This window comes from Trachurus japonicus, chromosome 16 (genome assembly GCF_045865225.1).
Source record: "Trachurus japonicus isolate A0001 chromosome 16, Traja_1.0".
Lineage (NCBI taxonomy): Eukaryota > Metazoa > Chordata > Actinopteri > Carangiformes > Carangidae > Trachurus > Trachurus japonicus.
This window is the reverse complement of record NC_140922.1, coordinates 14134959-14148502: the sequence shown is the minus strand read 5'-3', so window position 1 is coordinate 14148502 and position 13544 is coordinate 14134959. Positions and strand designations below refer to the sequence as shown.

General features: G+C 40.5%; 1 protein-coding gene across 6 annotated transcripts in view; it reads left to right on the top strand.

Moving 5' to 3' along the window:
• The window catches only part of ptprub (protein tyrosine phosphatase receptor type Ub), a 155503-nt gene extending 151412 nt beyond the window's left edge, over positions 1 to 4091 (top strand). For all 6 annotated transcript variants that reach the window (XM_085801775.1, XM_085801772.1, XM_085801774.1 and 3 more), the window contains 2 exons: positions 1255 to 1390; positions 1472 to 4091. In XM_085801775.1, the coding sequence (XP_085657901.1) occupies positions 1255 to 1390; positions 1472 to 1534 (199 nt within the window). In that variant the 3' untranslated portion in view covers positions 1535 to 4091. The remainder of the gene's footprint in view (positions 1 to 1254; positions 1391 to 1471) is intronic.
• Positions 4092 to 13544: the final 9453 nt, after the last annotated feature.

Below are 13544 nucleotides of genomic sequence, written 5' to 3'. Positions count from 1 at the left end.
AACAAAAACGGGGTTATCAGATTACACATATTCTGCCCTGCTTATACTTTATTATAGTCTTCCAGGACCCACTTAAACAGACTACAGTAGATGCCCCATTCCCCCTGGAGCGGGACATATATTCACATGTAATGCAATTGTATACACTATACATCCACAGTGGATGTTCTGTCAAATGTACAATATTATAGGATTTCAACCAGTAAAACCACATCTGGTTTGCGTCACACTTACAGTCAAGGTCCAAACATGAGCCACATCTAATGGTAGGCCACTGGCTCTAGACTCTTAGGATGATCAATTTATCATGTAATTTCTTTGAAATGTGCTGTAACTAAGAAGCATTCAGCACAGTCTTTGAGCCAAATGCTTACATCTGCAAGCTAGCATGCTCACTATGATAACGTTAATATGCCAAGGCTAAGCAGGTCTAGCTATGTTTACTATGCTTTACTATTATTATACGTATGTCCACTGCCTTAGTTTAGCATGTTAGCATGCTAACATTTGCTAATTAAGTTTTGGAAATGTAGAACACAAAATGGTCTGACTGTGCTGCTTACATACTGACAACATGGCTCAAAGAGACTTCCTGGATCTTTGATTCTTTTCCATATGAATTAACCAGTCATGGAAACAAGTACTATTCCATCATCTGACACTGTGCTTAAACCTTTCATGTAATGCATTTTGAATGTTGGTGAAACAATCAGAGTAGGCTACTTGTGAGTGACATAAAAAATGCAGACTAGACAGTAGAGGAAGAGTTCATTGTTATCCATTTTTGTGCTGGTATCCCAAAAAATGTCAAAACACTTCCTCTTTGCTACAACCTATGTATATCTTGCCTGTGTTAATGTCAGTAGATACAGAAACTTGTGACAGACTACAGTTCATCCTCAGCAGGAGATGAATGTCTGAACCAAATTTCACAGACATTTTATTAAATACCAAAAATATCAACCATATGGTGGCAACAGAAAAAGTGTCAGAAATCACACAGTCGACAGATTCACCCTTTAGGGTCATGAATGTCTGTAGAAAATTTCATTGAAGTCAGTGTGATAGCTGCTGAGATATTTCAGCCTGGACTTAAGTGGACAAACCCCGAGAACCTTGCCTCTAGCATGGCTAGAATTTATGATTTTTCCTATCTTTTAATGCTGTATTAAAAGATAGCAAAATAAATGAAATGAAAAAGATAAAGCCTCTGTCTATGATGTTTTCTTAAATGACACATCTTCCCCTCTGCAGTAATGGCGGTGGCCGCAGTGGGACCTTCTGTGCCTGCAACATTCTCCTCGAGATGATCCAGTACCAGAACATGGTGGACATTTTCTATGCTGTCAAAACTCTACGCAACTGCAAACCCAACATGGTGGAGTCCCTGGTAAGAGAGTCTGTAAATAAATGAGTGGCTAGAATATTTCCCGTGTTTTCTCTTGTTAATCAAACAATACTGTCTCCTCAGGATCAGTATCGGTTCTGCTATGACCTCGTCCTGGAGTACTTGGACTGCTTTGAAACGAGATAGCAACTAAATGTTTACCACAGCGATGATATCCCACGCACTGGAGATTCGATTTTCGGCCACCCAGAGACCCCCTCTACTTGATTGTTCGGACCTGTGAACTTGGCATTGAGAGAACTGCAAAGGAAAGAGAGGGGGAAAAAACCTGGTCAAGGTTCTAACTTTTAACCTTTAATGTACAGCTGTGATTTCCTCCTTGTCGGTGATGTTTATCTCTTTTGATATTTTTTGTGCTTTTCTTGGTCCTCTTTGCCTCTTGGACTAAAGCTCAGTTTGTGCTGAGGGTTTCAGTAGCAGCAAAACCATATTGTGAGCTACAAAGAGGACCTGTCTATTCTGAAGAAGGGTCACCTTGGCTGAGTTTCATCATTTCATTCGAACAGCGAGGGGGCTGGATGTAATTCCAGAGTTACAGCAGCATTTTCTTCTCTCTTAAGAGCTACTTACAACAGCAGTCCACTGTGGTTGTGGCATGACCTATCTACCATACCATAAACTGCCTTATTCTCTGACGATAGGACAGATTGATTCAAATCACTGAATGAATCTAAAAGGTTGTCATACCGGTGTACAAACAGTGACAAGAGACCTACAGCATTAGGATAGACCAGCCCAGTCCTCAGCAGTATTGATGCAGAAACTGTACAGTAGTTGCAATGTGTTGTATTTTGCCATAATGTTTGTGCTGGATTACCATGTGTGCTATAGGTGGACGTTTCCAGGGACCACAGCACTGGGCCTGGTGCCACCACGGGAGATTCCTGTTAAATTGCTGTCACAGTGCCAATCCCACTGACTGACTTGAATCCTCTCTTTACTTTGTTCTTCTGCTTCATCTTGATATGCCTACAAACATACAGTATGTACTGCATCAGCTAATGTTCTCCACTCCAAAGTGACTGTTTGTATTTTCTACCCAGCTGGAAAGGAAAAGGGGTGGCAGGGACAACTGTACTGACATGCCATAGTGGCAGTGGAGGTGTGGGAACTAATATTTCATTAATGCTGTGGTGAAGTGTCTAAAACGGTGCTCCGTTACAGTTTTGAGTCTGTTACTGTTTTACTCCTATGTTGTCTGAGGCATTTGGTTGCACTGTGAACTGTTGAAGCAAGCTAAGCCAATCTGAATTTTATCATAGCCCTTAAATAAATATATATAAATATAAATTCAAAAAGGGCATTAACATTGTGTAGAGGGAAAATATGACATTTTGGATCAAAACTCACCACTAAAGATATTGGTGATGGTGCACTAGATATTGGTAGTCTTTTTTTTATTTTGAAAAGAAAATGAAGAACAGGAGAAAGAATGTTGCCCAGAGATACTGTTGCTTAGTTATTACAGACCTAATAGACAAACCAAAGCCACCAGTTTTCGACTGCTGGCCAATGCCACTGCAGCTGTTAATGCCTGAATCAGTGAAACATCCTCTGAAAAACCCAACACACAGACCAGAAGCACATTTTATTTTCTTTATTTACTTTCTTTCTTTTTCTTATGTTTTTCTTTAAAGATGTTTGTGCCAGAACCAAGAAAATCTCTATCCTACACTCAATTGTTACCCTTTAAAATATGTTATGCTCTACAGTACCATATCTCCTGAAACTCCTTTAAAGGCAGGTCTTCAAGATGAGGGCGGTATAGGTATCACTCCAGGACCTTCCTGAATAAACAAAAGAGTGACACCTCGAAGTCCGCAGAAGCTGAAAAATGGCAGCTAGGCAAACTCTGCTGCTAGTTTGCAGCTCAAAGTCTGGTTCAGGTGGGAGCGCCAGAATATGTGAGGGACCTTACAGTATGCCAACATCACCAAGCTCCCCAAAGCTTCACTGAGAGGGCAGCTTGTTTTTGATGAGAATGAGTGACGAGGTAGCTACAGTGCAGTCAGTGATCTCACAAAGGATCGCTGACGGAAGTGCCTGGACACTTTTTCTTGAAGGTGGAAGGAATGTGTACATACAGATGTATATTATGTTATGTGAATATTATATGAAAAATATACTATATGTTTGCCCAGAGTAAAGACGTACAGTCAGTAACCACTGCATAACCACAAAGCTGAATGTGCTGTAAATGACCATTTTGTGAGTTTATTGCCAGAACTTTTAACACCTGAGTATGAGCTGAGTCTCCCTGAGTGTTTCATCCCAGCGCTCTGAGTAAAACTGGTCTGTTAAAGCATGTACGAACCCATTGTCTTCTTTGCTTTTCATTTAGTTCATTTCAAAATATCCCTATCCATATAATTTATTTTAAGCGTTGTGTTGTCCAGCAGCCACAACAACTGTGTGAGTGCATTGTACTTTTACCATTCCAAAGCTTTTTATTACGACTGCTGTCTGAGTGCCGGCCACGGCCCTGAGAGTACCATTGATTTCACTTGTGTATTTCTGTATGAACTGATGGTACATGACTACTGTGTTTTTGACCATTGTATTTGTGGGGGGGACGAGCCTTGTATTTAATGAGAGCGACGGGGAAGACAGATGTATTTTGGGGTAAGGAGGGGGTTTGTTCTGAAGAATAACAACTATCAACAATAAAAGAACAAGGGAGAAAGAGATGTTTTGTTGTCAACGTATCATTGGACTGTCTGTCAAAGTTGCATACACAGCTGAAAAAAAAATAATGTGGCTTTGTGATTGATTTGTCAGCAGAAGCAGGAAACTGACAGCTGGACGTGGACTTCCTGTCTATAAGCTTCTGACCCTCCTGCGGTTTCTCATACGGATGTGATCTTGTAGCAGTTCTCCTCACCTTGAATCACATCAACCATTTGATCTCTATACCTCTTTTTAATCTCTAACCTCATTGCTTTCCCTTTCCTCTTCCCATCATACCTCTCACCTACCTTCCTCACATCCACCCTCGACTCCTTTTCCCTGTCTTTAATTTCTCCCTCTCATCCCTCTCCATCTCTTTCGCTTTGCTGCTCTGCCCAGAGTAAGGTGACTCCAGACCACAGACTTCCTCTCTCACCCACGGCTATGTTGAATAATGCAGCAGGCCTGCAAACTGATCCAGTGTTTAGCAGAGGGACAAGCCAGATTAATTAGAGGACAAGACCCCCTCCTGTTGGGTTGAGGACAATGTGGGCTGTATGGATTCCCCTTTAGATTTCTTTTTGGAGATTTATTTATTTTAAAAAACAAACTGTCAGATATGGTGAAGTACTGTGTTGGTAAATGCAAATGTTTTTTAGATGAGAACTTTCATTTGTCATGTCTGTTAGATAGAGTGAGAATGCATTATAGATTTAATGTGACATAGATAAGGAGCCTTTTCACAGAGGCAGGTCATTCACACTACCCCATTTAATATCTGCAAGGTTTCTCAATTTCCTTTCTCACCTGCAGAAAGCTATTACAACATGAAATTCTTAACAGCGGGCTCCATCATCCTTTACTACTCAAATTTGACCTGTGGTTTAAATTAGCAGGTAATTGGAATCTTATCATTTAATTCTGATGGTGGAATGACTGCCATGCGCAAGGTAACTTATCACTATAGGCCAAGATCCAATCAGGTTTCGTCTTTTCTCTCTGGGCCACCTGTCTTACATTCCTCCACTGACAGGCTCGATGGATGTCTGCAGCAGTCTCCCTAGTGAGTCTCACTCCAGATACACTCTGGAGGTGTTTCTGTAAAACACCAGTGAGGTTCAACAGCTTTCAGTGTCAGCTGATGTTGAGAAAGATGGTGCGAAATCACAGTTTCCTAAGCTTTTTTGTTTGATTATTTATCTGACAAAATGAGCTGATTGTAATGATTACATTGGATAATTTATACATATATCTTATATTTTGCTAACCATTTGCCTGGTATTTAGACTTCATTCATTACTCTTGGTAAATTATTTTTCCCACTAATTATAACAATCATTTATCCATATCTTTAGCTGAATGTGTATACTTGTAGTCATTTCAGTGAATTTATAGTTACTTTCAGCTTTTCATTTGTCATTAGTTTCATTATACATTGTGCTATTTTTCACAATCATCCGTTGCTTTTAATGTTTCATCAGTATATCTATAACCTAATTGTTTCAATATCCCATTACATTTGATAAATCATATCAAATGTTATAGTCTGTCTCACCTAACCATTTAAACCATTTATCCAGTTTGATTTCTCAAGTTAGTATACTTATATAAATATAGTTAGATAGTTTACAAGCTTACATGTATGTGCTTAGACTTGTAGAAAGTGTGTAGCCTACACAGTATAGATAGTTTATATTTTTTATTTTACCTATTGAGTTATTTAGGGGATACAAGGTCCTTTGGTTGGAAATAACTGCTCTAAAAAGTATGTTCACTTAATGCCAAATAGCCATGTACACATGATACAGGCTATAAAGCTCCTGAATGTTTTAGCATTGGCAGAAGTTGTGCTTCAAAGCAGAGTGGTGTATATTACTAAATGTTCAATGTTTCTTCTTTCATGCCAAATGCTTTGCTAATAGCTGAAGATAAAATCCAATATGCTCTGGGAGAATACTGTCACAAAAGCTTTTGCAGATGACCTTGGCCAAGCCTCAATCAATAAGAAGAAAGAGAAGTTGCATATCATTTAACATGGCATGGAAATATTGTTAGAGGCTTTTAGAAAAGAGAGGGAAAAAAAGTTCTGGGCCCATTATTTCTTATTCTCTGAGGGCAAATTCTCCTCTGCATTTTTCCTATAAAATGCACGGGGTGAAATGTGAACACACGCACAGACACACATTATCTTGTCCTACCATCCTGTTGGTACTCAACTTCTGCTGGATAGTGCAGCAGACAAGACAGGTGGCTCCAGCTCCGTGTTCAGCAGAGCGAGGACAGAGAAGAGCTGGCCAGATGGCTTTGTCCACCATGTTTTCTCACTGGTTCCATTGCCACAGTTGATCTGAGTGGAGCCCTTATCTCAACAGTAACGCTTTTAGTTCAGTGAAAGTCATGGTCCATCTGCGGGGAGGGGGGCACTGATGGTTCCAGCTCTGATCACTCAGGCAAACAAGGAGCTGGAGACAGATAACCAGAATCAGAGGACACATGAGTGACTCAGCCGTCCCTGTCCTCTTTATCAGACTCACCTTTTGCTGTTAACGAACCCCGCTGCAGTTTCTCCTGCACCACTGACACCAGCCACCTTTAACTTCAAATGCGCTGACCTGTATCTTTTCGTGGCCTTGAATTCAGCAGTTGAATTAAGCCAGTGGAGGGAAACAAAATGGTTCGCATGAAATAGCCATTGTAAAATAAAACAAGAGAAGGGATGTGAAATCCAATGGAGATAGGAACATAGTTTGAAGCGCTGAAATTACAAGGTTTTACACACAAAATCGGCCTCCCTTCACTTGATAACAATACAAGCTCGGGTGAAACAGAGGCTGAAATTATTTTTGCTCCAAGGATAATCTCTTGTTAGTACACCTATAGAGACGTTGAGCCTTGAGGGTTTCTGGGGAGAAGCTTGCAAATGATCTTATGTCAACATGAGCCATTTCTAGGTTGTGGCAATAAAACATCTCCAAGATGCCATAAGTTTGAGAGATGGGCCTATCAAAAGGTCAGCCCTTTGAGGGACTGGCTTAGCAACTGGATTTATCCTTCAGTTTATTTAGAGCAGAAAAATTGGGCCACAAATGACAACTAGCATCAATCATACTTCACTGTGATTCTTGACAAATTTCAAAGGCAGAAGTCTTTTTGATTTCCTTTAAGGTTCTTGAACAACCATTGACAAAATTCTGCTTGTCAATAAAGTATATTTTCTTCGGTTTAAGAATAATCAGCTTGTCAAAACTGCAGGTGCACAACAGCCAGTGCAAGTAGCTGTTTTTAGCTTCTCTCTGCTAATGTATTTACACATGATTACACATGTTGCTCTTTTGTGATTTTATTCTATTATTTCACTCTGATTGAAAAATTAAATTTGTAATTTTTAGTCATTAGTCTACCTTACAGTATTTGTTTTCATGTTTGTTTGCAAGGCTTTACTGTCTCAATCTCTGTGTGCCTCTGTGCTCTCAATTCACCCACCTCCCTCTCGTCTTTATCTCTCTCATTCTGTCTGTCTTTTTTTCCCCCCATTCTCTCCTCCAGCAGTTGTTGAAATAGATGCAGCCACGAGAGGACAGTTGTGCAACTGATAGCACTACATTAACCTCAGGGAGAACATCAGTCGTCCTCTACTCCCTCATTTCTCTTTCACACCAGACACTCCCGCATGTAGGATGCTGTAACCTCAGCCCTACCCATGCCATCCCTGGAGCCCTGCGTCACGCAGCCCTGTAGCTACAGCCTATCTCCCTTCTGCCATGGCTGAGTAATGCCAGACTATTTGAGAAAACAGTTCTCTCCATCCTCAAAGTAAATGTGGCTCACAACACCTCTCAATCTCAACAGTTTGTCTTTCACACCAGCTGTATTTGTTGTCATTCTCAATGTATGAATTTCATTCACTGCCTCAGGAATTCCCAGTTATATCATTGACTAATTGACAGTAATGGAGTACATATCATATTGCCCTGGAAGGGCAAAATCAGAGGCTCCAGCAAATTAATTGCACATACTATAAAGAGGACAATTAGTCAGTCAAACCCATGCTTTAATATCAGTGAATATTAGCTATCTAATGCTTTAGTTTTGAAGAGAAATGAGTTTTTGTTGTTGTTGTGTTTATTGCATTTCATATTTGTCAAACTGTTAAGTTTCAGCCTGCTACCTTTACCTGCCACAAAGTCTGAAGATAAATATATCATGGTATTTTCCTAGTAGATTGCTGTTGATTGCTACATCTCTAAAGGTTACCAATTAGCACGTCTTTATTTAGTCCATACAAGCATCTAAGTGGTAACTGCAGTAGGAGCCTTGGCTGCCTTTTAAACGTCTGAATAATGAGAAGACTTTAGACCGCTCCTGTTGCATGGACCAATTCAAGTCTAAGCTGACCAATTCCGTGTAGCGCCATATTAAAATAAAGTTGGCAAGAAAGTGAATGGAAAAAACATTATTTTGTTGTCATAATAGTTTAGTTTATTTCTTTTTAATTTACTTTCTCTTCTAATTCTAATGAAATTCGGCAAAGTCGACTGTGCCTTCATCACCTGCTTTCCCTTCATCTTTTTTGTTCACCTGGTTTTCCTTTTACCTATCCCACTGTAGGTCACTAAGATAGTGAGACTGACTAACTTGGCTACAAATTGGTCTCTGTGCTTTTAGAGTCTTGTCTCTCGTCCAGAGAGAGCAACAGTCGTATAGTCATGTTTTTGTCTTTCACAACCTTCAAACCTAATTGGAGGGAGTTTAAGAGGTGTTTCTCTCTCAATGGCTTTTCCATTTAAATACTGTGCCCAGACCACAGGCACAGGGGATTATGCTGTCGTGTCATGTAGCCTGAGCCTTTGGATCTATACACTTGCAGATATGAATGCTTTATCATTTCATTCCACAGGTCAGGCCGCTTGTGCTTACCAGAAGAAAGCTCTTTGAAAAAAAAAAAATCTAGGATGAGTGCCGTCTGACAGGATAACAAAAATGCATTGCTTTATTTTCCCTATAGTCAACTCACATGTTTTTTCCTCCCCTTTATCTGTTTCACACCTGCTCCTGCACCTTCCCTTCCTGCCCTCTTCTTTCCTAAATGTCTTCCCACCTTTCTCTCCACCATCTGTATCTCTTTTCCTTTTTGTAAACTTTCTCTTCTCGTTTTTATCACCTCACCCTCTTCTTTTCTTTTTAGCCCTCTTGTCCTTTTCTTTTCTCTCACGGTGTGTTGTCTGCTCTGTGTCAGGGAAGAAGACTTGGAGAGGTTGGAGTCTCTGACAGCTGCTGGTGTGTCTGCAGAGTGGAGATCTCACCTGCCCGCTCATCAGCTGTCTACTCTGCTGTGGGACCGGGGTGACGGGGTCATGGCTCGTTTTGCGGAGGCATGTTTTTGATGTTGTTGTGTCACTCAGGGTGGAGGGAACAGCATCCTCGATGGGGGCCACCTGCACACTACCTACTGTTACAGGCTGCCTGCTTTGCACCTGTCACACTGTCGCATTACTAGAGCAGCAATGCAGAGCATTTCAATTTAATATTGGCAATATGGCACTAAATCACCTAAATGGGTAGCGCAACAGATATTTCTGTTGTGTTGTCACTGTTGTTTGAGGAGCCGCTGCTCCACTTTTCAGTTTCATTTGAGTGATGGAAGAGTAAAATATAGACACAGGAAAAAAGGGTTCACTCACAAAAACAGAAAAACAAAGTCACACTCCCTTAGGTGTGAACAATAACTGAATTCTGGCTCTATGCTTAAGCATTGTTATTTAAAGACTGAGCTCACTGATGCACTGTGGCATTCCTAACTCTATGTTTGATGGTAATCTGCTGGAATGAGTAGAAAAACAGGAAAACATTGAACCGTGTTGCATATTGCATTGAGCTTGACATGTGTCTCTAAAGTGGCAACAACTGACTGTAATTACTATGAATGGCTAAATGCAGGCTTGCATTATGGATGGAGGAGAAGGTAGTTACGTGATCCTTGTATCATTGCTGCCTTTATATTCCTCTTGTTGTCTCACTGTATATTTATTCCTAAAGAAAATAGCATGTCTCGAAGTCAGCGGGAGGAGGACATCCACTGTGACAACCCTGTGTTGCCTAAGTAATATAGGACTGAATATTATGTCTGTGCATTAACTACTTACTCAGTTTCAATTCTGCTCTTGTCAGCGGGCTGTAATAGCCCTCACCAGAGGGGCCGCTTCCGATGCAGATTAAATGCATGCAGACAAATGAGCAGGGTTCACTCTACACAAACACATCAAATCCTTTTAGACAACAGAAGTAGAGGCAAGAGATAACGCTCTCTGTGTGTCTCACACATGAATGCCTGTCCGCAGCCCCAGTGTGGGCAAACTCAGCTCAGCATCTGTTGGTTGACAGGGTGAAAGTCCCTGACGTGTTCAGTGATTTGGATTGGCCGGGGCTCGATATGCTGATTGGTTACCCCAACCCGCTTTTACCTTGTCAAAGATTCTGACAACATCGGTGACTGCATTTGAAAGACTGTGCGATCTTGGTATGTGGAGTGATTGACTGATGAAAAGAAGGAAAAAAAGAAATCTGAATATGAATTGTGGGTTATATGAGGACAAAGCTCTCAGTCTGACAATGTCTCATCTCCTCGCAGACATGCACCATTAGGAGTGAAGCAACAGGGGCTCTTGTCTGATCTCCTTAGAACAAATGTTAACTCCAAGACTTTGGGCCATTTGTCTCTCTGAATTCAGATGAGATTAATCTGTAGCTTCGCAACAAACGCATATATTTTCGAATAATATTTTTCACTGTAATATCGCTCTCTTGTTGCAAGTAATGGGCTTTTAATTCATTATGTTTGTAATGACGTTGAAGTAGCAACATGTGGATAATGTGTGAATTGCTCCAAATGGTGGTAATCTTGATGTTGATGTTGAAGTTGGCCTGATTTAAATGCAGCACAACTCCACATGGACTCTCTCTGAGGTTAAGGTGTAAATTAAATAGTATGCCGTCTTCCTCGTGTCAGACTGAGAGAGTGAAACAGTCCCTTGTCCTAACTTTCCATCCTGGAGCTCTGTAACACCTGTGCAATTAGCTATGAAACCTGACACACACACACAAATCCCTGTGGCTCTCATACACATAGAAAGTGTTTTTTATTCAAGCAGGCTCAGAGACACACATAGTCACAAATGCATAATACTATGCAAACATTAATGGACACTCTATTCCCACCTGATATTGTATTTTTTTTATTTATAAAAACAGTATGTTAAAATAAGGGGTTTCCGTTGATGCAACAGTTTCTAAGGACCCATGCTGATTTTATGTTATTTCTCACCACCTGTTTTTTATTTCTTGTTCTAAATAGTTCAGCATTTTCTCACCTGCCTCTGAGCTTTCATGGTTCTGGCTCTTGAGCTTTGTGAAAGCTGCTGCTTAGAGATTGTTTGCAGTCGCAGACACTTCCAGCTCAGTTCCAGGGGAAAGGAAAAGCAATTCCATGCTTGGGCCACAGTGAATCCGTCTCTGTCAGTTCCGCTTCTTGATGCCCTCAAATCACATCCTACCCCCTCTCCCTCTCCCCATCCTTTCTCCCATCAGCCCTTGCTGTTCTGTGATCAGGGAGAGGGAAAGCATCAGCCTAGGAGTGAAATAAGGATGCGCTTTACATGCTCCCTTACCGTACTATCCTCCTTGATGTCATTCACTTCTGTTCCCTGGCACTTGCAATTTCCCGCTTTGCAATGAAACTCCATACTTCACGCAGGAGTAGTCACAGCCTTCAGTTATAATATACCTTTTGCTCTGTCTATCGGGCTACATGCGGGTAGTTGTCAATCCATGATAAATACACTTGATTCAACTTTACTGCCCCAGTTTTGTTGTATGATAGCGCAATGAGAAATGTGATGTGCGATAGAAACAGCCTTGTAAAACGTGCATATTGGTGTCTGTAATGGTTTTCAGAAACTGAAATAAATTCCATTTGAGTTTTATGTCTGTCTTTTGCCAAGGCTCTGTTTGTCAAAACTACTTTGCCTGTGACGCCTCATCAGATAAAATATGAATAGCACTCTCCTGTCAAGTACTTAATCGTAATCAGTTGTGAGGTCAACATGCAGATCTTTTCTTGAAAATCACAGACTGCACTTAACTGCAGTCATTTCACATACCTTGCAGTTACTCACCTCAGTGACTTCATCAGCGGATACCTGTGGATGTAATTTCTTACAAGAAGTCAGTACCTCAAAGTTTATTTTAAACTGCATTTGTCCTGCAGTCGCTCCCTAACACCACCTGATTACTAAGTAACATATCATACAGTATGGGTATGAATTCAAACTTCCTCATCTCAAAGTTTTACTTCCCACCCGTTCATTTTACCCTCAGACTTCTTACTTCACACTCCTTTGCCTGGTGTCTAAATTTGTTGCTTTGCCTTTGTAGAAAACAGTGACACATAATTTTTAAAAGTGATGAAGGCACACAGAGTGATTGATGGCAGCATATTGGATGGGAAAATAACGTTCTGGACCGTTAATTTTACAGAGTCAAGGAAGCAGCCTCACACTGTCAACACAGGAAATGAGTAGGATTTATCTCTGGCCTAGTGTCTGGGTAGCTCTCTTGCACTGGATACATTTATAGAGACCACTGTGATGAGTTTCAAAGGTTGTTGTAGGCTATTCACTGTACAGGCTTTAGGACAAAGATAGACTTTGAAAGATGACATCATTATGCTTGTTATTATCACTGCTGGCAGTATAGTGAAGAGGAACATGTAAAAATGCACCAACCTCATGTAAAGGCCACTTTTTGCATTTTCAAACAAAACAATATGGGACAGTAAGGTCTGACTTGGGGTCATCTTAGTTCTACCATCCACTTGTCATTCTGCCTACCCCCTTCTGATGCAAGATGTGTTTTATATGAACATTATGCTCCACCATTTTCTTTAGTCAAAACAAACAGGTTGTCATGCTGTGCAATGCAACAACAAAAACTTTTGCAATAACAAAATATTTATGCAGATGTAGACATGGCATTTCAGATGCACAGTGGAGCTCTTTGATGCATTGTTTTGTTTTGTTGTACTGTATTTAGACGTAGAATTCAAGATTCTACACTATGCTTTGTTGACAGTTTGGCAAACTAGCTTACTACCTTCAGTAACCAAAAGTCCAACACAATTTGGCTACACTACTTTGCAAGGTGACAAAAAAAGAAAAAAAAGAAGAAGAAGAAAGATAAATAAATCCATGTCTACACTTTATATGCTGTAGTTGTAAACGAGCTAGAGTGTAGGCTAGTCTAATTAATGTTGGTGTCTCTGTTGCACTTTTTTGGATTTGGAGAGATCTGTAGTCCAGCATTCCCAGCCATACTACATTTAATTCAAAATAGAATATTTGCCAAAAACAATTGTTAAGCCTCCTCTTTTCTTCCTTTCTTTTTTCAAGTAGCCTAGCTATATTTTTTTGGTGCT